The sequence below is a fragment of the Piliocolobus tephrosceles genome, chromosome 4 (genome assembly GCF_002776525.5).
Source record: "Piliocolobus tephrosceles isolate RC106 chromosome 4, ASM277652v3, whole genome shotgun sequence".
NCBI classification, from domain to species: Eukaryota; Metazoa; Chordata; class Mammalia; order Primates; family Cercopithecidae; genus Piliocolobus; species Piliocolobus tephrosceles.
Genome location: NC_045437.1, coordinates 56739456 through 56764688, shown reverse-complemented (window position 1 = coordinate 56764688; position 25233 = coordinate 56739456). Strand labels below are relative to the sequence as shown.

Genomic DNA, 25233 nt, shown 5'->3' with positions numbered 1-25233 from the left:
GGATTCTTAAACTTCGTGGTCACAGGATCTCATTATACTGCTAAAATGGAAGACCTAAAAGAGTTATATCTGTTGATATTTACTGTGTTATAAATTAAAACTGAGAAACTTAAAAATGTTAGTGTAAAAAATTATACTTGTCAACATAGCAGTTTTGGAAATGAGCAATAGTAGCTGTTTCCCAAACAATAAAAATTTAGTGAGAAAGGTGGCATTGGCATGCATTTTTAGGGTCTGGCTATTTAAAGGAAGACATCTAGATTTTCATATCTGCTTCTTCATTTACTCTGTTGTGATACATGATAGACGTTATATGAAGAAAACTTTGTTTCACACTGACAGGTAATTGGGTAAAGGAGGACCTCATAGGTCCCAGAAAGTGTCCTAGCTCTACCAGGGGTCCATGGGCCACACTTTGAGAACCACTGTTTAAGCAGTCATTCAGTGAAATTGTGTTCATTTTTATCAAATGTGTAATTAACAAGGTGATTTTTCACTGAGAATGCATTCCTTATCTATTGCCTTGATTCCATTTGTTTATTTCTCATTTTTTCCTTTTAGATTGCAACTCAGATTGCAGTGCTGATTGCAAAAGTTGCTAGATTGGATTGTCCCAGACAGTGGCCTGAACTAATTCCCACTCTTATAGAGTCTGTTAAAGTCCAGGATGATCTTCGACAGCACAGAGCATTACTTACCTTCTATCATGTTACCAAGACACTGGCATCTAAACGACTTGCTGCTGATAGAAAACTATTTTATGATGTAAGTGATTTCACATAGTTAAATTTGCTTATGAAAATTGTGCGGCCGGGTGTGGTGGCTCACGCCTGTAATTCCAGCACTTTGGGAGGCCAAGGCGGGTGGATCACGAGGTCAGGAGTTCAAGATCAGCCTGGCCAACATGGTGAAACCCTGTCTCTACTAAAAACTACAAAGATTAGCCAGGCGTGGTGGCACGCGCCTGTGGTTCTGGCTACTTGGGAGGCTGAGGCAGAAGGATCACTTGAACCCGGGAGGTGGAGGTTGCAATGAGCCGCGATTGTGTCACTGCACTCCAGCCTAGGCGACAGGGCAAGACTTCTCATTTCACTCATTTCTCGTATCACTGCTGGGCAGTGATATGAATAAAAAGATCACTTAGTTGCCAGTGAGGAGGATTGGTTGTTGGATACAGTCTTAAGGTAAGGAGATCAGTTTGAGGTAAAGGAAGTACTTCAGATGAGATGATACATCTCTTAAATGAAGCTGTGGTAAAGAGAACAATTAGGTGGGCATAGAGTTGCCATTTAGGAGTAGAATTGATACATCTGGGTAATTGAAGGATGTAGGACAGATATAGGAAGGAGTTTGGCATAAGTATGGGGTGACAGCCATTTATCAGGTTTTTTGCACCTTTGTTTTTGGTTTTGGGTTCGTGTGTGTGTGTGTGTTTTGAGACAGGGTTTTGTTCTGTTTTTGGTTTTGTGTGTGTGTGTGTGTTTTGAGACAGGGTTTTGTTCTGTCACCCAGGGTGTAGTGCAGTGGCATGATCATGGCTCACTACAGGCTTGACCTCCTTGGCTCAAACCATCCTCCTACCTCAGCCTCACGAGTAGCTAGGACTACAGGTACACGCTACCACGCCCAGATGGTTTTTTTATTTTTTGTAGAGATGAAGTCTCACTGTGTTACCCATGCTTTGAAATATTTTTAACAGTGTTCTTTGTTACCTTTTGTAATTGTAGAGAAATTAAAGGTATATAATTTTAAGTCTTATTAAATGGTCACATGATAGGGCTCAAGAAACTATTTCAGGTGGGTTCTGAATCATACTGCCCTCCAAAAAAGAAGAGGGTGACATAGTGTTTTGTAGAAAGATTTTTCTTTTGTCTTTCTTTTTCTCCTCTAAATGTACTTTAAATATTGCTCATGCTTTTCCCTAAATTAGCAGGCTTCTCCTTGGGAGCTTCCAGAGTTCTTTTTACTTCTGAATTTAGCATGTGGTCTTAAGCAGCTTTTCCCAGACCTCCTTCTGACTTTTGCGCTGGTCTCTATTTCACCGTCCATGATGAGAGATGCTTCATTCCTTTTTTTTTTTTTTTTTGTGAGGCAGAGTCTTGCTCTGTCACCCAGGCTGGAGTGCAGTGGCCGGATCTCAGCTCACTGCAAGCTCCGCCTCCCGGGTTTACGCCATTCTCCTGCCTCAGCCTCCCAAGTAGCTGGGACCACAGGCGCCTGCCACCTCACCCGGCTAATTTTTTTGTATTTTTAGTAGAGACGGGGTTTTCGCCGTGTTAGCCAGGATGGTCTCGATCTCCTGACCTTGTGATCCGCCCGCCTCGACCTCCCAAAGTGCTGGGATTATAGGCGTGAGCCACCGCGCCCGGCAGAGATGCTTCCTTCTTAAAGAAGGAGATAGCCTAGTCCTATAATGTGGAAAGGAATCAATGAAGAGCATGCAGCATGTAGAAGAGAAGGGATCTAATGGAAGGAGCCAAGTAAAGAGAGTTCTAGAAGAAAATACTTGTCCTAGTCTTTTTATGTTGCCTTTATTCCTTCATAAAAAATTGGCCAACTTTTTGTTCCTGAGGACTCTTATTTTGTCTTGGACTCACAGTGTAGAGCCTCTTCTTTGAGAATGGACTAGGGAAGAGGGTGGGAAGAGCAGTGTATAACCTTGAGCTGTCTTCCATGCCAAAAACATTCGTTTTCAGTCTGTTACACACAGACTGAGAGGTTTCTGAACCACACCTTTGGAATCCTCACTTTGAGGATACGGCTTGACGATTTGCACTTTTAACAAGCTCCCTATAGGATTTTTATATACACCAAAGTTTACGTCAGACCACATTGTGTCCTTTTCATTTTTAACTCAATGGGTTTAAATGGCCAGTCTTATGTTCATCTGAGGATATTGTGTATAAGAGAAATTATTTTTGATAGTTTAAGGTTGCTTTTCAAATCCTTTTCACTTTTGCTTGATTTCTAACGAGGACTAAGTAAATGGACAGTTGACTTACTCAAGTCTTTCTGTGAAATTGTTTTTCCTTTTCCTCTGTTCTATCCTCACCTCAAACCCTGCACTTCTAAGACTTACTTTTGTGTTAGGGAGAGTCTCAAAATCAATTGTCTAGAAGATTCTTGGTTACAGTTACCTGTTGTTAAAGGCTACCAGTCTATAGAAGTTTTAATTCCTATTTCAACTTTATCAAAATTTACTCTCCTGATACATTGCCTTACAGGTACAGTTTATATTTAGTTGAGGCAATCTCCACAGATTGTAGAGATAGCCTTAAGCTGGATAGCTTGTGTGAGTTAGCTTCTTGCTTGTTTTTTTTTTTTTTTTTTGGTAGTATGAGACTAGTTCTTCTCCATATAGAAAGAAGTATATGCTTAGTTAGCATCTTGTAGTTGCTTTCAATATAGTAGTTATCACATTGTACTGAATTGTAATTGTTGACTTATTTTTCTCAGATTCACTACATTGTAGTTTTTATTCCTGTCATCCTACTGCATAGTTTAAAAGAGTACACATAATGATTGATGCTCAATAGCTGTTAAGTGAATGAACAATAGAATAGGAGACTTCTTAGATGCCTGCTGGATTTCAGAGTGATATAGTGCCAAACTTCAAAAAGCAGGGTTTTTGAGAGATTAGTCAAAGCTAAAAATACCTGGAAAAAATTCAGATTAGCACTTTTTTATTTTGGAATGGTGCAGCTGAACCTGGAGATAGGGACTATAGTAGGGACTGGGAAGGGTATCCTGTCTGATGCAGTTGAGGTACAAGATGTGTAGTTAATTGAAGGTAGCATATATGGGAAGACATTACTATAAAAAGCAATTTTGCTAGTTGATACAGCTGTGCCTGTTATTTTGGTAATCCGAAGCATGGAAAATCTTCCTTTTAATAATAAAGGGAGATGCCAAGATGGTCCTCAAGTACCAAATTAGTTTCCTACATAAAAAAATGTAAGGGTCAGGCTCATGCCTGTAATCCCAGCACTTTAGGAGGCTGGGGCGGGCACATCACCTGAGGTTGGGAGTTCGAGACCAGCCTGGCAACATGGTGAAACCCCCGTCTCTACTAAAAATAAAAAAACTTAGCCGGGCATGGTGGTGCACGCCTGTAATCCCAGCTACGCAGGAGGCTGAGGCAGGAGAATCACTTGAACCCAGGTGGTGGAAGCTGCAGTGAGCCGAGATTGCAGCACTACACTCCAGCCTAGACGACAGAGAGAGACTGTCTCAAAAGGAAAAAAAAAAAAATAGTAAGCTCATGGTTGAGCTGGTTGCTATAGCAAAGGGTAGTGCACAGGGAACACTTAAAATGGCTACCTGTGGCTCAGTGTGTCTCAACAATTGTTATACCCCTTCCTCCTCTGTGTTAAAATAAGCTCTTTTGAGGGGTGACAAATTACAAAATCAGCAGTTGAGAGCAAATTGTTTTGCAGTAACAAAATTGAGCTTGATTTGACACAAAAGGAATCCTTTTTTTTTTTAGAGAGAGAGAGGGTCACTGTCTTGGCTCACTACAACCTTTGCCTCCTAGCTTCAAGCAGTTCTTGTTCCTTAGCCTCCTGAGTAGCTAGGATTACAGACATACACCACCATGGCCAGCTAATTTTTGTATTTTTAGTAGAGACAGAGTTTTGTCATGTTGCCCAGGTTGGCCTCAAACTCCTAGCCTCAAGCGGTCCATCTGTCTCAGCCTCCCAAAGTGCTGGGATTACAGGCATGAGCCACTGTGCCCGGCCAGGAATTCGTTTCCTGTTTTTTTGAGACAGTGTCTCGCTCTGTTGCCCAGACTGGAGTGCAGTGGCACGATCTTGGCTCACCGCAACCTCCACCTCCCAGGTTCAGACCCCCTAGTAGCTGGGTTTACAGGAGCATGCCACCATGCCCAGCTAATTTTTGTATTTTTAGTAGAGATGGGGTTTCGCCATGTTGGCCAGGCTGGTCTCCAACTCCTGACCTCAGATGATCCACCCACCTCCGCCTCCCAAAATGCTGGGATTACAGGCATGAACCATTATGCCTGGCCAGGAATTCATTTTCTATAAAACAGTATGCCTTTACGTATAAACCTGAGTATAGTAAAATGGACATTAACCGCAGTTAAAATCCAAAGTCTCTAAAAATAGGGAAATTTAAGGTACAGGTAGCAATTGTAATTAAGTTGTGAGTATGTTAATAATGTCCCCAAATCACGATGTGTAACCCACAAAAGTATATGCTACATAGCGAGTGGCACAAACATAGGTGTCTACAACCTTGACCTCCTAGGCTCAAGCAATCCTCCCACCTCAGCCGCTGAACTAGCTGGGACCACAGGTGCCTATGACCATGCCTGACCTGGATATTAGGGATTAATCTTAAGTTTTTACTTCTGTCTAACAGTCACTCAACAGTTATTGTGAATGCCTGCTGTGTACAAGAGATATATACAATATTGTGGGAGACAGAAGACAGAATTAGTAGTCTCTTTTTTTTTTTTTTGAGACGGAGTCTCGCTCTGTCCCCCAGGCTGGAGTGCAGTGGCCGGATCTCAGCTCATTGCAAGCTCCACCTCCCAGGTTTATGCCATTCTCCTGCCTCAGCCTCCCGAGTAGCTGGGACTACAGGCACCCGCCACCTCACCCAGCTAGTTTTTTGTATTTTTTAGTAGAGACAGAGTTTCACTGGGTTAGGCAGGATGGTCTTGATCTCCTGACCTCGTGATCCACCCGTCTTGGCCTCCCAAAGTGCTGGGATTACAGGCTTGAGCCACCACGCCCGGCCAGAATTAGTAGTCTCTTTGACAGTTCATGTGGAAGAACACAACCCCCCATTTAGTAAGCTATTAAAATCTGACATGGGGCCAGGTGCAGTGGCTCATGCCTGTAATCCTGGAACTTTAGGAGGCTGAGGCAGGCAGATCACGAGGTCAGGAGTTCAAGACCAGCCTGGCCAACATGGTGAAACTCCGTCTGTACCAAAAATACAAAAATTAGCCAGGTGCCTGTAATTCCAGCTACTTGGGAGCCTGAGGCAGGAGAATCGCTTCAACCTAGGAGGTGGAGGTTGCAGTGAGCCGAGATCATGCCACTGCACTCTAGCCTGGGCAACAGAGCAAGACTCTGTCTCAGGAAAAAAAAAATCTGCGTGGAAGAAAACAAAACTATATTGCATTGTTATTATGGTCATGTCTAAAACTTAGCTAAATTTTAAAAACTGAAAGGTTTATGATGAATAATGTTCTTATTAGGCTGGGCATGGTGACTCATGCCTGTAATCCCAGCACTTTGGAAAGCTGAGGTGGGAGGATCCCTGGGGCCAGGAGTTTGAGACCAGTCTGGGCAACATAGTGAGATCCTACCTCTAAAAAAATTTAAAAGATAAGGCAGTGGTGTATGTACGTCATCCTGGTTGCTTGGGAGGCTGAGGCGGGAGGATTACCTAAGCCTAGGAGTTTGAGACTGTAGTGAGATATGATTGTGCTAGCCTATAAGACAGAGTTGGACCACGTGTCTAAAACATAATAATAATAGTGTTCCTGCTCAACAACACTTGAATTATTTGGATGATAAGGGTAAAAGAATGCTGTGTGGCAAGGCAAAGTCAAGTTACAATACTTCAGAAAGTCGTCATGATGAATTATTATATTTTCTAAACAAAGGAGAACTGCATAGCTGCTTTGAGATGGGTTGGTTAGTGTAAGATAGATCACTCACCCTCATAGCAGAGACTTGCAGACTTACTCCTTGTAAACTTAAGACTTCATGATGTGGTTCTTAGGGGAAATTTCCAAATAAATTGAAATTATGAATGCTAAATTTGAGAATGCCAAGGCGCCACTTACATGATGTAGCTCCAGCCTTTAAGATATTTACAGTGCCGTAAAATTTATTTAAAAGATAAATGCCTTTGTGAGCAAGTCATCAAATAGGTTTAATAGATCTTATTTTCACTTTTGTTTTGTTGATTTTAATTGTACATTAAGTGCCATGTTGATTCTGTTTCTTATCTCTTGCTCTGTGTAATTTTATAGTGGCTTTTTTTCCCCCCTGAGGTTTGAGTCTTGCTCTTTCGCCCAGTTTGGAATGCAGTGGTGCGATCTCAGCTCACTGCAACTTCTGCCTCCCAGGTTTAAATGATTGTCCTGCCTCAGCCTCCTGAATAGCTGGGATTACAGGCGCATGCCGCTATGCCTGGCTAATTTTTGTACTTTTAGTAGAGACAGGGTTTTGCCATGTTGGCCAGGCTGGTCTCAAACTTCTGACCTCAAATGATCTGCCCAGCTTGACCTCCGAAGTGTTGGGATTTTAGGCATGAGCCACTGTGCCCGGCCTATATTGGCTTTTTAAGTACATTATTTAAAAAGTGACTCTCTTAAAGGGTCATTTGTGCTGTGAACCTGTGTGGGGATTTGAGCCTGTGCATGTGTGTGTCTCAGCTTATATTAATACCGAGGTTAAAAAGAACTTTTTGGTGGAAAGTTACTTTAGTGGAGGAGAGACTCAAGGTGACAGACTTGGTTCAAAAGAACAGAGCTGTGCACTGAACAGAAGAGATTTTGAATATAGCATGGTGCGTATTCTTCCTGTATTGATTCATAAAGCCTCTTGTCTGAGTCCTAGTTAAGGGCCTGGAATAAGAATGAAAATTCCAAAACTATCCTCCAAATATCTATAAGTAGCTTTTGAAACAGTACTGATTTATACCTTACCCATCCGTCTATTTATCTGACAAATATTTGGATTCTTACTCTATGCAATCACTTTACGGGATGCCTGAGATACAGCTGTGGAAAGATAGGGGCCCACCCAGGGAGGAGAGTAGTTTTACTTTTTTTTGTTCCTCCTGCTTACTGAGTTGATATTTTGGATACATGAGAACAGTGTGTAGGCATTAAGTGGCTGAAGAGAGGCTTAAGGCTGTTGCCAGGATAAGAGACTTAGGGAACTGAAAGATGGGCCACAGCGTCCCTCCTGGGCCTGAGCTATATCACTGGCAGGTTTGAAAACAAAATGAAAATTAGATTTTACTTTAAAAAGCATGTAAGTAACAAATACTATAGGTCTTTAGGAATGTCCTTCATTGACAGTGAATAAATAAATATTAGTTGAGGCTGGGTGCGGTTACTCACGCCTGTAATCCCAGCACTTTGGGAGGCCGAGGCAGGCAGATCACGAGGTCAGGGGTTTGAGACCAGCCTGGCCAACATGGTGAAACCCCATCTCTACTAAAAGTACAAAAAATAGCTGGGTGTGGTGACGGGTACCTGTAATCCCAGCTACTTGGGAGGTTGAGGCAGGAGAATTGTTTGAACCTGGGAAGCGGAGGTTGCAGTGAGCCGAGATTGTGCCATTCGTCTCAATAAATAAATCCATCTAAATAAATAAATAAATAAATAAATATTAGTTGAGAGACATCAGCAGTTTGGCTGGAAATTGTTTTTGAGATAGATCTTGTACCTACGAAACTTCTGGCTTGATACATTTTGGTAATTTAATATATATATTTATGTCATAGTTAAGTGGAAGCAAATTTATACTTAAGCCTTTTTTTTTTTTTTTTTTTTTTTTGAGGCTGAGTCTTGCTCTGTTGCCCAGGCTGGAGTGTGCAGTGGTGCAATCTCGGCTCACTGCAACCTCTGCCTCTCGGGTTCAGGCAATTCTTCTGCCTCAGCCTCCCAAGTAGCTGGGACTACTAGGTGCGCACCACCATGCCCAGCTGATTTCTTTATTTTTAGTAGAAACAGGGTTTTCACCATGTTAGCCAGGCTGGTCACGAACTCCTGAGTTTGTGATCTGCCATCCTCGGCCTCCCAAAGTGCTGGGATTACAGGCGTGAAACACTGTGCCTGGCCTACTTAAGCCTTATTAACAAAAAAGAAATTATTACTAAAATAACCTTTTTAGTTATTAAGAATACAGGTGTTTTTAAAATTGAAAATAAATTTTAAAAACATGGAAAAGTAAAGAAAAATATTAACTACCATATAACTATTACCTAGATCTAATAGTCAACATTTTGCTGTTTTTGCTTTCTCACTTTTTTTGAGCTGTTTTAAAGGAATTTAAATATTTCTTTTTTTTTTTTTTACTAAATTCTTCAACATTTATCTATGAAAAGATAGATTTATTTTTTTTTTTTTTTTTTTTTGAGACGGAGTCTTGCTCTGTCGCCGGAGCTGGAGTGCAGTGGCCAGATCTCAGCTCACTGCAAGCTCCGCCTCCCGGGTTTACGCCATTCTCCTGCCTCAGCCTCCGGAGTAGCTGGGACTACAGGCGCCCGCCACCTCGCCCGGCTAGTTTTTTGTATTTTTAGTAGAGACGGGGTTTCACCGTGTTAGCCAGGATGGTCTCGATCTCCTGACCTCGTGATCCGCCCGTCTCGGCCTCCCAAAGTGCTGGGATTACAGGCTTGAGCCACCGCGCCCGGCCGATAGATTTATTTTTTAAGTATTTAACTTTTAGCATCCTGAGGAAGTAAAAAGTGATTTAATATCATTTAATACTTTTATCCGGTTTTCTAGATTATTCTCAAACACATTTTTACAAGTGGCTTGAGCCAGAAAAATGAATGAGGTGCATTTGACATGTCTTTTACAAATCTTTTAATTTTGAGTAGTATTGATTTCCTCCCTCTCCCCCTTAAAAAACGCCACTGACTCGTTAAAAAAAAAAAAAAACGAGATCAGTTGTCTTGTAGGATGTCCCACCTTCTACATTTATTGATTATATACGTTGCTGATTAGGTTCAGGGTAAGCAGAGTTTGGCATCGGTAGCTCATGGGTAATATTTTTTGTCCCAGTATTAGTGATGAATTATTTAATACATGAACTTTGATGTAGAACTTTTTTGGTGCTAACATTTCTTAAGGGAAAATTATGAAGACAATTAGGAGGCTAAAAAAGTTTAAGAATATTTGAAATGCTGAAATACTTAGTGTGTAATGTTTAGCTTTTGATACTTTGGAGTCAAGGCTTTGGATTTCTCAGTTACAGCCACTAAGCAGTCAGTAGGTGGCACTGTTTCTTCTGGTTTAGAAATAGAAAATGTTAAGTATTTCATGAACTAGTACTTAACATGTTTCATTAAATAGTTTATTTGCGTATTGTCTCACTGAATATTCCTTTCCCCCTCCACAGTTTTTAGAATCACATATAGAAAAAAATATTTTTATTTCTCCTACTTGTTTGCTTTATTACTTACTCTTTTCTAGCTGAGCCTTCTATAAGCATGTATCAGTTGGTGTTTTCTGGAGCAGATAGGAGGTTATACAGGGCTTGTGAATATATTAGTTGGCAATGGTTGCTTCCTGTGGTTTCTTCTTTATTCCTGATGTTTCTTCTTTCTTTATCTCTCCCTGCATTTACTGAAGGTAAAGGGCTGAAAAGTGTTAAAGAAAAACTTTTCAAACACTTGTAAAGGATGATAAAACAGACTTTATTCAGATGGTGCTACTGTAGTGGGGTTTTGCGATAGGGGAGAGAAATTGTGCTCAACTCTGAATACAAGGAAAAGTGGGAATTTATTGCCAAGGAGCAGGGGTGGAAAGGGTGGGCGATTGCAGGAGGGTTGTGGGGGTTGAGAAGATGGAAAATTACTAAAAAGAATCATCAGGGATGAGAGGGGGTTCTTGGCCAAACTGACCTAATAGGATTCTTGCTGAAAGCAACCTGATTAGATATTGATAATATCAGATGTCAGGGATAGGGGATTTTGGCTAAACCAACATAGCAAGATTTCTTGCTAAAATTGAGTGACGCAAAGAACAGACGTTTTGGAAGTCCGAAAGTAGAAGCCTAGTTAGGACAAAGGTTCAGAAAAGCCTAACTAAAGTTTGGTCAAGGAGAGGCTCTTTGTCGAAAGATAGTGCTATTGCTTCTTCATTCCAGCCATTTGTGTATAGACCTTTCGTAGGCTAGCTAGAAAGTCTTGAATTGGAACTTTAAGAGATGCCTAATGTCCTTAACTGTTAGGTTTTTGTTTTTAAATTTCCATACTATTGGTTTTTTTTTTTTTTTTTAATTTCTGTCTCAAATACTACATGCCTTCATTTAGCAATACCTGCTGTGTGCCAGGCGTCTTATGTGCTTTTCATATTTGTAGTCCTTAAAGTACAGGTTAAGTACTTCTTATCTGCAATGCTTGGGAACAGAAATGTTTCAGATTTTTTTCAGATTTTGTAATATTTGCATTATACTTACGTTGAACATCTCAAATGTGAAAATCTGAAAACTGAAACACTCCAGTGATCATTTCTCTTGAGCATCGTGCTGACACTCAAAGTTAAGGATTTTGAAGCAAATACTTCAGGTTTTCAGATTTGAGATGTTTTAGCCTGTAGTTCTCTCATATTAAGTATTACTTTCTAGGGACAAAAAGAGGGAAGAATTAATAGATCAAGGTCTAACTTTGCCACTAATATCTATAAATCTTATTTATTTTTGTGAGAAGTAGGAATGAAAATTTCAACATTGAAAGTTGCTTAAGGTGAAATAGAGTGGAATCTTTGACTACCTGAATTACTGAACTTTCTAACACGTATTTTTAGAGTCAAATGATAAATAAAAAAGGAGATAATTTTATGGAACAGAATAGAATTTTATTTTAATGACTTTGATTCCACCATGATTAAATACTTCCTTTTATTCAATCTTGTGACAGTAAGAACCTTTGGTGTAGTATTCAGAGATGGTATTTTTTGTTCTTTGTTTTGTAGCTGAGTGGGGAAGATTTTATGTTTAATATGTCTACTGTGATTTGCATTGTGTGTATGCAAGTGGTAGAATTCTGCAAAGAGATATTATTCTGGTAACAGAAGTCAGGCCTGAAAAAAATAAAACAGCTTTGCCCCTTTGCTACCATTATTAAAAAATACTGTTTTTATTTTTTATAGACAGGGTTTTGTCTCCCAAACTAGAGTTCAATGGTACACTCATAGCTCACTGCAACCTTGAACTCCTGGGCTCAAGCAATCCTCCTGTCTCGGCCTCCTGAGTAGCTGGTATTACAGGCATGAGCCACTGTGCCCGGCCAATACAAAATACTTTTAAAAAATCTGACACAATTTCAAAATATGCTGGTTATGTAGGGTGGCAAATTCTCCCTTAATGTTTTGCTTCTTGAGTCTGTGCCATGTTTTATTTGGCTGACTTTTTTTTTTCCCCCAAGCTTAATCTTACTTTTAATTGAGGAACTAGGGAATAATTACTGTTACCATCCTTTTTTTTTTTTCCAGCGAGTCTGGCATGTAGCGGTAGTGGAAGGTATTGAGAATTAGATAAAAGGTCTATGGCTGTTATGGCTAGTGAATGGGACTAGTTCTAATTTACACACGTATGTTACTTATATGTATATGAATATATGTGTATATACAAGAAAAACATTCAAGTTATGTTTAGAGACAGTGCCTCGCTTTTGTCCTGACTGGAGTGCTGTGTTGTGATCGTGGCTCACTGCAGCCCCGAACTCCTGGATTCAAATGATCCTCTCACCTCAGCCTTGCAAGTAGCTGAGATTACAGTCATGCACCACCATGTCCAGCTAATCTGTTAAGAAACATTTTGTAGAAACAGGGTCTCACTTTGTTGCCTAGGTGGTTCTTCAACTCCTGACCTCAAGTGGTCCTTTTGCCTTAGCCTCCCAAAGTGCTGGGATTGCAGTTGTCAGATACCATGCCCAGGGTGTACTTTTGTCAGATACTATGCCCAGGGTGTACTTTATATTTTGATATCAAAAGGTTTAAACAGGGCCAAGCATGGTGGCTTATGCCTGTAATCCCAACACTTTGGGAGGCTGAGGCAGGAGGATCATTTGAGCTCAGGAGTTTGAGACCAGGCTGGGCAATATAGTGAGACCCCATCCTACAAAAAGTAAAAATAAATATATAAATTAACCTGGTGTGGTGCAACCCTGTAGTCCCAGCTACTTGGGAGGCTGAGGTGAGGGAATTGCTTGAGCCCAGGAGATTGAGGCTGCAGCGAGCTGTGCTCACACCACTGCACTCTAGCCTGGGCAACAGAGTGAGACTCTGTCTCAAAAAAAAAAGTTTAAACGGAACTTAATTATACCAAAAATGCTTATCTCTTTTATACAATGCAGTTAATTGTTAGTTATTGTATTAGGAGACATTAGAGCATAGAAGGTAATAATGCAGGTTGTGAGCACCTTCCTTGGATTCAAATCCTGTCTCTTCCTCTTACTGTGTTCTTTATTCTTGGGCAAGTTAATTTTTTATACCTCACTTAATTTTCTTATTGTAAAAGGAGAGTAAATAATATCTACTTTTAGATTGTGATGATTAAATAAGTTAACATAGGTAAAGTGCTGAGAGTACTGCCTAGTGCATAGTAAGGTTTAATAAATGTCTTATTCTGTAAATGCTGTATTTATTTATTTATTTAATGATGGAGTCTCTGTTACGCAGACTAGAGAGCAATAGTGTGATCTCAGCTCACTGCAGTCTCCAACTCCTGGGTTCAAGCATTTCTCCTGCCTCAGCTTCCTGAGTAGCTGGGATTATAGGCGATTATAGGCATGTGCCACCATGCCCAGCTAATTTTTGTATTTGTAATAGAGATGGGGTTTCGCTATGTTGGCCAGGCTGGTCTTGAACTCCTGACCTCACGTGATCCACCCGTCTTGGCTCCCAAAGTGTTGGAATTACAGGCGTGAGCCACTGCACCTGGCCTATATGGGTTTTTTTTTTTTTTTGAAATGGAGCCTGCCCTGTCGCCAGGCTAGAGTGCAGTGGCGATATCTCTGCTCGCTGCAACTTATGCCTTCCGGATTCTCCTGCCTCATCCTCCCGAGTAGCTGGGACTACAGGTGTGCACCACCACGCCCAACTAATTTTTGTATTCTTAGTAGAGTCGGGTTTCACCATGTTGGCCAGGATGGTCTCAGTCTTTTGACCTCGTGATCCACCTGCCGTGGCCTCCCAAAGTGCTGGGATTACAGGTATGAGCCACTGTGCCCAGCTGGTTATTTTTTGTTGTTGTTTTGTGTTTTTTTTTGAGACAGGGTCTCACTTTGTCACCCAGATTGGAGTGCAGTGGTGTGGTCTCGGCTCACTGCAGCCTCCCTTCCTGGACTCAAGGCATCCTGGCATCCTCCTACCGCAGCCCCTCAAGTAGCTGGAAGTACAGGTGCACCCCACCACGCCAGGTTAATTTTTTTTTATTTTTTGTAGAGACCGTGTTTCGCCATGTTGCACAGGCTAGTCTTCTGACACCAAGTGATCACTTGCCTCAGCCTCCCAAAGCACTGAGATTACAGGCCTGAGGCATCGCGCCTGCTCTGAGCATACCTTCTAAATGAGTTCAAGTGACTTCAGATAATACTGACACAAAAAATTTCAATATAAAGTCCTCTTAAACAATTTTAATATCTATACACAGAAGTTAATGTTAACTGGTAGTTTTAAGGAGATGCAAAGAAAGGCTAAAAATTATTCAAAATGTCATTTTGTGGTAAGCAAGATATCAGTTTAAAGCATAATAGTTTTTTGGTCTTACTTGAAATTTGGGTATGGCACCCTTTGAGTTTTTGTTTTGTTACAAAAAGACACAGTACAAAACAGATCTACAAATTATAGCCAAGGCTATAGATTTCATTTTTGGGAAGTTGAAATATTTGCTACAGTAAGAAATTTTACATTAGTTTAAAATTTAATTTTAGGTGTTTTGTAGAATTCTTACCCTTTCTACCTCTAAATCCTTCTGTTTGTATTCTTTCACTTTCTTCTGGCTGACAAAATATTTTAATGATGTATGTGTTGGGAAAGTTTAGGATGTTGTATATTACACAGTAAGTATAATAAAATTTAGGACGATAGATTTTTTTCAATTCTGGATATATATTTCAGTTTTTTATTTTCTGAAAGGACTTACTAAGAAAAATACAAATTCATTTTATGGTTTACTGAAGTTATAAGTAAAGCATGCAAGTTTGTTGAAATAAAGCTTTTTTCCCACTTTTTAAATATTATTTCCCTTCTATCAGAGTGAATGTTTGCTTCTCTACTACATTATTACTTCATGGGAAAACGTCACTTTCAAATTCTTTTTATGATACAGCGGTTTGTATTATAACACTATTGAGAGAATGATCACTAAAGTATTTTGGCTGTGATGAAACATTAGGATTCAGCAGTTTGATTTTACTCTTTGAAATACTGCATACATACTTGAGAATATGCTAAAGTAGCTTAATAAGTAGTCATTGTACCTGTTGTGAAGTATACACACAAGACGAGGAAGGGCTAAGGCATCCCTGACTGATTTAGTTTGTAAAGAGACAGTGAACCACTTTTAGATTCAGGCAGCTCATTATTTAATTTGGATAGAGAAGGGAAGCACCTACAGGTGCAAGCTTCCTGTGGGCCTTGTCTCATACACCAGAAAGAATGACACAGAAACAATAGGAGATGGATGACTCTGATGTGACTCGTGGGATGCCTAATTGCTGAGAAGCCAGTTCTAGACTGTATAGCTCAGTAGTTTTATATTCTGCAGTATATTTTAAGGGGAGTAGGACAGAAAGCCTTATACCTCTTCAGAACCTGAGAGGTGGTGAGAAACTGTCTCATGATAGCCTAAAGGAGGAGATAAAGAGGCGAGTAGTAGATGGTCTTGTAAGTTTCTTACAAGCCTTCTATCCTCTTGTGTTCTGGGAGGATCACAGGATGTTTTGCCAAGACTCAGATTAGCTGAGGTTCAAGCCTTTGCTAAGCTTGTGTGTTCTGTGTGGATACATGCACAGATGCTCCGGGGGATACTGTGAAGCTGTTTTAATGGCACAGACCATTAAAAATACTTAATTAAACTAACGTAAATGGAATTTGATTTTTTCATAAAAACATGGTTTTAACAGGATTGCAGCTCTGGTTTCTGATGCCTGTTCTATAAATAGCATTTAATTAGTCAACAGGAGATGCTTATGTCTTGAGTAAGAAAAAGTATTCTGAAGTATGCTGATGATAACTAGTCGTAAATACCTTTATCTAATTTTAATTTAAAGTAAATAGCCATGTAGACTCAGCTGGATTGCTCTGAGAACTCCTGGAAAAAATCGAAGATATCACTGGAAGATGTTCTGCCTCAAAGTGTGAGGCAGAACATTCTTAATGTGAGGGTCAGGTTTTAAAATATCAGTACACTTTAGTAAAGCAACTGAGAAACCATGTGGTTGGTATGTTCCTGGCATTAAATGTGCAAAAGCCGTATGGGTAGAACTGGCAGAACACGGAAGGCTTTCTCCTTTGTATATCTTCATATATTGATTTATCTGACATACTCAGTGACAGTCCATAAATCATTGTTTTAAACTGAGGTTGCAACCTATTAGTGGGGATAAAAAGAATAAAAATAGAATATATAAGGCTGCAATGCAGGATTTGATGAGGTATTAATATTGTTTTAAGAAACTAGTCTTTTAGGGGTGTGTCTGTGTGTGTTTAGCAGCCAGTGTAAACTGTATGTGTTACTGTGCTTTGTGGCTAAAAAAGTATGAAACATTGCCACAAACACTCTTTGACTATTTCAGATCTCTCAGAAAATGTGTGCTTAGTTGTAAAACTAAAATATATTACTTTGTAGTTCTAATGTATTACTGAAATCTATAATACACTATGAATAAATTTGTTGCCTTTTTTTGCAGTTAGCTTCTGGAATTTATAATTTTGCCTGCTCTCTGTGGAATCACCACACAGACACATTCCTGCAACAAGTTTCGTCTGGCAATGAAGCTGTAATTCTGAGTTCACTAGAACGAACTCTGCTATCATTGAAAGGTACTATTAAACTTGATATGTTCATTTTTGAAATGAGATACCTCAGAACAGTCACCAAATAGTTTCTTTAGATGGATTTTCTGTTCCCAATTTCACTGGAAAAATAAGAGATTAATTTCTCCCTGAAAGATAAGGGCTTATTTATAGTTTTGTGACAGTAGCTCTTCCTCTACCCCTTCTAATTTTTGAAAGCATGTATAGTAAGTTGAAGTGGATAGTTAGATTCACATTATTCACATTATTGTGGTCTCATGGCTCTGAATATATTTTTTTCAAATGCTTCTAGTTTTTGTTTCTACTTTATTTTTCTCATTTTGGACCCCTACACTTACCATTGTCATGCCAACTTTTCCTAAATTTTTTTCTCCAGGCTGGAATGAGCACTGTCTTTCATCCCTCCTTTCCCTGGCAAGGCGAGGCTCCATCTTTCGTCTTAGTGCCTCACACTCACTTGGATTTCAGAAGGTGCTTGATGGGATGCCATCTTGACCTTCATCTTGGTGTATGTTGCTTGCAGGCATTCCCTTAGCATAAATCTCCATCTCACTTTGCTTGAGCTGTTTATCTTGATGAATGTATTCCCAGGTTCCTTTTTTTCTGAAACATATTCATTTGTCTCGTCCTCTTACTGTTCTAGTCCCTCCTCTCTTTCTTCTTTCTGTTCTGGTTGCTAAGACTCTGTTAGTTGTTTTTTTTTTTTTTTTGGGGGGGGGAACAGACAGGGTCTTGCTCCTAGGTTGAAGTGCAGTGGCATAATCATAGCTCACTGCAACCTTGAACTCCTGGGCTCAAGTGATCCTCCCACTGCAGCTTCCTGAGTAACTGGGACTACAGGCACATGCCACTCCACCGGGCTGATTTTTACGTCTTTCTGGTCTTGAACTCCTGCTTCAAGTGATCCTCCTGCCTTGACCTCCCAAAGTGATGGGATTACAGGGATGAGCACTGTGCCTGACCTAGTTTGTTTTTCTTAGTTTGATCTCAGACAGCATCAGTTTCTCTCTTACTCTAACTCAGTTTGCATTCTTTTTTAGTTTTACTTACAAGTTCTTTTATCATACTCATTCTGGTACCTTGGAATCCCATCGGTCTTGGCATTGCCTTAATGCATCACTTACTTTCACCAGACAATGGATGCACAAATCCCAAACTGTCAGCATATTTTGTGAAACCTGTGAAGAAATGTTTGAATGATTTAAAAGAACTGTTGAAAAATAAAATCCATTGTAGAAGTAGTTATAAAAGTGAGTGGAGATGGTTTTGTCAACATCCTTGAGGAAGAAATTACATACATTGGAGAGAAATGTTACTCAGAAAGAATCAGAGAAACTGATATAAGGCTGTGTATACAAAACTGTGTGTATAGTAGTATATTTAATGATTAGGAAATTTTCAAGATTTCTTTTGATTATAGGGTTTTCTTACTTTATTGATTTCAAAGCCTAACTCCTGACGAAAAATATGTAGCTTTACTCTATCTTTGCCTGCCTTAAGCTTTTTTAATACCTCACCATCTAAAGCTCTTAGACTCACATTAACTTCTTAGAGACATTCTGCCCTGGAAAATTTTGTTCTGTAACTATGTGTCTCTGTCCTGAAATGAAGAAATACTCCAGACTAGAATTTTTGTTTTGTGTAATCTCTATCTGAATTTACACTTAGTGCATTTAGTATCTTTTAGACATGGATGCATTCATTATTTCATTTGACAAATCTCTGGGTGCTTGGCACTGGGGAGACAGACTTAATAAAATGATCCCACAAATATATTTAAAGTGACACCTGTGACAGAGGCCTTATGATATTATGATAACTGATAATATGATCAGAAAAAATTTCCCTGAGAAAGTGATCTTTGAGCCATAATCTTAAAGGATAAGTGGAAGTTAACTAGGTGATGAAGGGAGAAGGAAAGGATCCTCTCAGGTATTACGGCTCAAGGTCTTATGGTGAGAAAGCATATCCAGAATAAGGGACTCAATTTGAATTCTGTTTTCTCCTTATGAAAATGAGGAAAAGTTACTGCATCGTTACGATGCAGCAACTTCTGAGTTGCATATAATTGATGATTTCAAACTGAAGGTCTTATAAACAGCTACATTCTAAACCTAATTTTCATACATTGCTTTCAACTTACAAACTGAAGGTCTAGTAGACAGCTACATTCTAAACCTAAATTTAATCCATTGCCTGTAGACCTCATAAACACTATTTAAGGTATAATTTTTTAATATTGTAATAGCAGTGCTTATTTACTGAACTTTTAATTTTGTCTCTTACACTGTCACCATCCTTATTGTTGCTAAATAATTGCTATATTTTACATATACCGTGGAATCCATCAATAACCCTATGAAGTAAGATTTGTTAACCACATTTTACAGATGAGGAAACTGAGATCTAGAAATGTTGCCCAAAGTAGTATTACAGCTGTAGACAATGGAGCAAGGATTTAAATCTAGCTCTGCCTTCAAATCTATTTCCTGCTTATCTCTCTGTGTACATTAGTTTGTCATGTTACTCATGAAATGTCACAGTTGAGCAGTGTAGTTGATTCCAAATTTGGAAATAGGGTTTAATTTTTATATCCTTTTTAGGAGATAACTATTTCCATTAATATAGCCTAAAACTGAATGAAGTTTTTTGGTTACCGTTGAGTCATAGCTTAAAGTTTGTGAAACAGAAATAACTTTTCCAATTTCAGTTATTGCAGGTAAGAAGTACTAACAATTATATAAATTACACTAAATTTTGGAATCCAGTTTTAGAAACATGAGTAGTAACAATAAGTCAGAAGAACACTGCATTTGTGAGTCAGAAGAACTAGACTTTAGTTCCATTTTTCCCACTAATTTCCCAACCAGATAACCAGGAGTTAACTTTCTAACCCAGATTAACCTCCAAGCTTGATTACGTTTTGTGATTCTGAATCTTTGTTGTGATTGTACTTTTCGTAGGATAAAATACGATTCAAGTAAAGCTTGCTTTTGCTTTTCAGTGCTGCGTAAGTTAACTGTTAATGGATTTGTGGAACCTCATAAGAATATGGAGGTGATGGTAAGTGATCAAAGAAATTTGCCGTGACTTTGGGAAAGTGGTATTTTCCTGAATGTTTGGAAGAGTGCTCTTTTTATTTGGCGTTCAATTAGAAGAGTTTTTATTAAGTGACCATCTAGTTTTTTACCATTCTGACTTTTAGATGTCTGGTCTGTTTTCACTACATCAAAGTGGCTGTTGTGTGAAGGAGAAGAAATAGGCCCGGGATATTTCTCAAGGATACCATGGTACATTGAGAGTGTTAATTTGAGTTTAAATTAAAATGAACTCCTGTGAATTTGAATGCCATTATAACATTACCAGGCACATTGTAGATAGTTATTTATATACTTAATATTTTCCTTTGTTTTTGTGTATTTAAAATAAATTTGTTTTTTTCTGTCTGATCATAACATTAATACATGCTCTTTGCAATCAATTAAAAAATATATGAGAGAAAAACCTTGTCAATAAATTGATCATAAGTTGTGATGTATATTCATTGTCTATCGATCCATCTTCTTTTTTCTATGCAAAAATATATAGTTACCTTTTTTTTTTTTGAGAGAGAGAATTTCGCTCTGTCACCCAAACTGGAGTGCAGTGGCGCAATCTTGGGTCTCTGCAGCCTCTGCCTCTTGGGTTTAAGCAGTTCTCCTGCCTCAGCCTCCCAAGTCGCTGGGATTACAGGCATGTGCCACCACGCCCAGCTAATTTTTGTATTTGTGGTAGAGACAGGATTTCACCATTTCTGCCAGGCTGGTCTCGAACTCCTGGCCTCAAGTGATCCGCCCTCTTTGGCCTCCCAAAGTGCTAGGATTACAGGCGTGGCTGTGCTTGGCCTAGTTGCATTTTTTTTTTTTTTTTAATAGATGAAGTGGCATTTTATTATACTTAGATCTGTGTTAGTATTCACAGTAAGTTTAGCTCAGGTAAAACATTGCTTTTTGTAAGTTGCTTTGGGGGTTGCTCAGGAGTTGAGGAAAAAATAAATCTAATTGGGTCTTTAGGTCTCCCCTACTAGATTTGACCAGTGCCATTAAAAAAATAGAATTTTTTGTATATTGATGAGATTTGATTGAGGTAATTGTTCTATTGTTGAAAGAGTTTAAAACCAATTAATATACATCATCATAATATGATGGTTATTTCATTTTATGAAAATTGACATGCTTTTTTTTTTAAGTTAAAAATTTCAGAAAAAGAAACTAAAAAATCGCTTATAATCTTACTCTTCAGAGATACTGCTGAAGTTTATAAATATCCTTGAAGACATTTTATGCATATTATTCTGGATAGACCTTCTCACTCAATTTGATACAAATGGGATAATATTTACTTGTTGTTTCCTTACTTTCATTTTAAAAACAAACTAAGCATATTATAGATAATTTTCCCTTGTCAGTTGTATTGTTGTTACATGTTATTTTAAAAATAATTGTATGGTACATTCATATGATTAGTGTCAGTAGACTAATTTTTAACAAAAGAGATATTAATATAGGATTCTTATAATGTACTTACACAATTATCTGTTGATGGACATACAGGTTCTCAGTTTCTCATTTTTGATAAAAGATATGGAGTGAACATTTAGGTAACTGTTATGTGGTTTTCTAATCTCTTTAGGATAAATTCCTAGAATTGAAAGTGTTGGGTTAAGCATATGCACCTCCACAGTATTGATACATATTACCAAATTTCTGAAAGATATCAAGCCTCAGTTTAAATCCAGATACACTTTAATTGCCATACTACCAAAAAAGATTTTCGAGAAACCAACTTGACAACTCCCTTTCAATTCCCTCACTAGAATGTATAAATTCCATGAAGGCAGGGGTTTTGTTTTATTCACTCTGACTCGGAGCTTGGAACAGTCTTTTTCATATAGTAAATTCTCAATAGTTATTTGTTTAATTAATAAATCCTTTATGTTAGAAGCAATATGTCAAAAGCCTCAGGAATTATATGCAATATTACTCTCATATTAACTAGAATATTATGTTTATCTTTTTTTAAGTGAAAATGAATTGATTTGATTTATATTCCTATGAGTTGAAATAGTGGTTTACTTGGGCTATCATTGATATTTTGTGAGCTTTGGCTTTGCCTTAAGAGTCTTCTGTTTGCATAAATCATATGTCAACCTTTACTCAGTTATAAATGCCTTAGTATAGCATTTAATAATTAAGGTATATCAATCAATTAGAGGATAAAATCTTAACAAATTAAGGACAATGTTTCAAATAATATAAAAATCTTTTTTTTTTTTTTTGAGACAGTCTCACTCTGTTGCCCAGGCTGGAGTGCAGTGGCGTGATCTTGGCTCACTGCAACCTCTGCCTCCCAAGGTCAAGCGATTCTCCTGCCTCAGCCTCCTGAGTAGATGGGACTATGGGGTGCACCACCATGCCCAGCTAAGTTTTTGTATTTTTAGTAGAGGCAGGGTTTCTCCATGTTGGCCAGGCTGGCCTCGAACTCCTGACCTCAGGTGATCCACCCGCCTTGGCCTCCCAGAGTGCTGGGATTAAAGGCGTGAGCCACTGCACCTGGCCTAAAAATCTTAGAAACAACAGAGAGCTTAAAAGTTGCTAAAGAAATGATACATGACACTGGTGAGATTCTGGGCTCTGAAGGCAGGCACATTGATAGGATGGCTTTTAAAATCAGTGGCCTTTATAATTTTCTACTTTCTTTGGAGAATAGGACTATTGGACCCTTTTATAAATTTAAGAGACATGGGATCTCTTAGTGATCTTATTTTATATTGAAACCTTTTGGTGTTTCATTGTTAAGTTATTACTTTTTCATTATAAATTATTGTCAACTATGCTTTAAAAAGACAGAAATAGTATGAAAATGGAAGATGATGCAGTAGTGAAGTTGTCATCCTGAAGTTTTCTTCTTCTTTTAATTGTATTGCCAATTAAATTAATTTAACACAATTAAATTGTATTAATTGTATTGCGTCCCATTTCTGGAAAGTATAAAGGTAGATTGGAAACATTGATTTTACTCTGCTTTTAGCTTTTATTTAATATAGTTGAGAATTCAGAATTTTACGTTTTCTACCTGAAATGACAGAGAGGGAAGGAAATTGACGGAGGAAAAGGTTTACTAGTTTTTGATGAGTCAGTGGACGGGTATTCAGAGTCTGAGAGCAGTACTCTCGACTCTAATATTAACAATGAAATTGATTGTCTAAGTAAAATCTCAGACATAAGTCTTCAGATAATGGTATCCTAGTTGAATTTTCTCAAACTCAAGAATTGATGAATGAACAATATATTTCTGAGGATAGAGAGGAATTGTAGCATTCTAGAGTTAATTATTTTCCAGGAAAGCCACCATCATCCAGTATTTCATGACAAAACGAGATCACTTCATTTGCTAATAGAGTGTGTGACATCTTTTATGATGTTTATATGCCAACATTTATTGATACAAAGATGTCTTCTATGTTTAAATTCTTGTTAAAAATTTTAATTTTTTTCACTATTTCTTTTTATTCCTGTTAATTATTCAAAACATATCTTAGAATATGTTTTCAAAAATAATGGTCCATTAGACCTAGCCAGTATATGTTGATGCCTATCTAATACTAGTATCTGAGGACCAATGTGGCATATACTTGGAGTTAAGAACTGTGGTGTAAATAATTGGTACCATATATTCATTTTTTGAATACTTAATTATTGCCAAACAATGTTCCAGGATTCTGGGATAAAGCAGTAAACAGAGCATAGTTCTGGCTCTCAAAGAGCTTATATTCTAATGTAAGGAGCCACATAATAAATGGACAAATGCAGTATTTCAAGGGATTTAAAGCCTGTGAAGAAAAATTAAAGCAAAGTAAGGAGAATAGAGAGTGTTTAGTGAAACAGGATGCTTAGAAAGTAATTTTTTATTTGTTGCAAAGTGATTTATGTAACTAAAGGAGATATTGAAGAGGTGAAATACTATAGTTATTTCCTTGTTTATAATAGTGGATTGTTTTTTGCTTAACTAATTTTAACTTCTTTTTCTTCAGCTAACTTTTTAAAGTGATGTAATAGATTTGTTTTAGTATCCCTGAAAAGGGTACAAGGTAAATGTTTATAACAGTAAATTGAGATATTTCAAATAATACTCTTTTCTAGGGTTTTTTACATGGAATATTTGAACGTCTAAAACAGTTTCTGGAATGCAGTAAGTACTTCCATTGCAGTCCTTTTTACTGTAGAATTTTTATTCATTAATAGCTAGGAGTAATGAGGGATTAATAGATACTTATTCGTTAATAGCTTCTGGTGTGCACTGTAAATCTGGAGAAAGTGTCTCTTGTCAAATTGCCCCCCTGAGTGAGCACTTGATAGCTGCAGAGATCCTATATGTAGCTAAAATGAGTATTTTGTATCAACTTTCTGAAGTTGAGTTAGAAGCTTAGCCTCCTTTGTCTCTTATACAGAATTCCCTCCTTGGACTACAAACCAAGACCTACAGCGGATGCCTGAAACCACAGATAGTACCAAACCCTATGTGTACTATGCTTTTTCGAGCTAATATCCAAAGTGACTACTAAGTGATTAACAGGCGGGTAGTGTATATAGCCGGGGTTTGCTGGACAAAGGGAAGATTCTCGTCTGGGGCAGGACAGAGTGGGCCAACTTGAGATTTATCACCATACTCAGAATGCTGCACAATTGGAAACTTAAGAATGGTTTATTTCTGGAATTTTCTATTTAATATTTTTGGATTGTGATTGACTGCAGGCACCTGATACTGGGGAGGGCAAAACTAAGAGGAGACTACTGTACTGGTAATGAGTGTAGAGGAATTTGCCTTGTTGCCAGGCTGGTCTCAAACTCCTGGGCTAAAGCGATCCGCCCACCTTCATCTCCCAAAGTGTTGGAATTACAGGTGTGAGCCACCTTGCCTGACCAAAATAGATTTTTAAAAAAAGATTTCCCTGAGGCCAGGCGTGGTGACTCACGCCTGTAACCCCAGCACTTTGGGATGCCGAGGCGAATGGATCGCTTGAGCCCAGGAGTTGGAGACCAGCCTGGGCAGCATGACGAAACCCTGTCTCTACAAAAAATATTAGAAAGTTAGCCAGGCATGGTGGTGTGTGCCTGAAGTCCCAGCTACTCAAGAAGGATTGATTGAACCTGGGAGGTTGAGGCTGTAGTGAGCAGTGATCTCACCACTACACTTCAAACTGGGTGACAGAACAAACGCCGTCTCAAGAAAAAAAAAAAATCTATTTTGTGTTCGTTCCCGTTTCTATATTTCTTCTGCAGCTACCCCTTTCCAGGCAGATGTTCACAACAGTCATATGTATAACAAATATTACCTATAGACTATATGCTAAATCCTGTTTAGACTTCTTATAGACTCTTTTGCTTTCAGTATTTGCTGCATATCACTGTGATATAAATTTCCTTAACTGG

The 25233-nt window shown here is 38.5% G+C and overlaps 1 protein-coding gene across 2 annotated transcripts in view; it reads left to right on the top strand.

Moving 5' to 3' along the window:
• IPO11 (importin 11) overlaps positions 1-25233 on the top strand; it is a 226822-nt gene that overhangs the window by 41408 nt on the left and 160181 nt on the right. For both annotated transcript variants that reach the window (XM_026455698.1, XM_026455705.1), the window contains 4 exons: positions 562-765; positions 16636-16768; positions 19767-19825; positions 23944-23992. In XM_026455698.1, coding sequence (XP_026311483.1) covers positions 562-765; positions 16636-16768; positions 19767-19825; positions 23944-23992 — 445 coding nt within the window. The remainder of the gene's footprint in view (positions 1-561; positions 766-16635; positions 16769-19766; positions 19826-23943; positions 23993-25233) is intronic.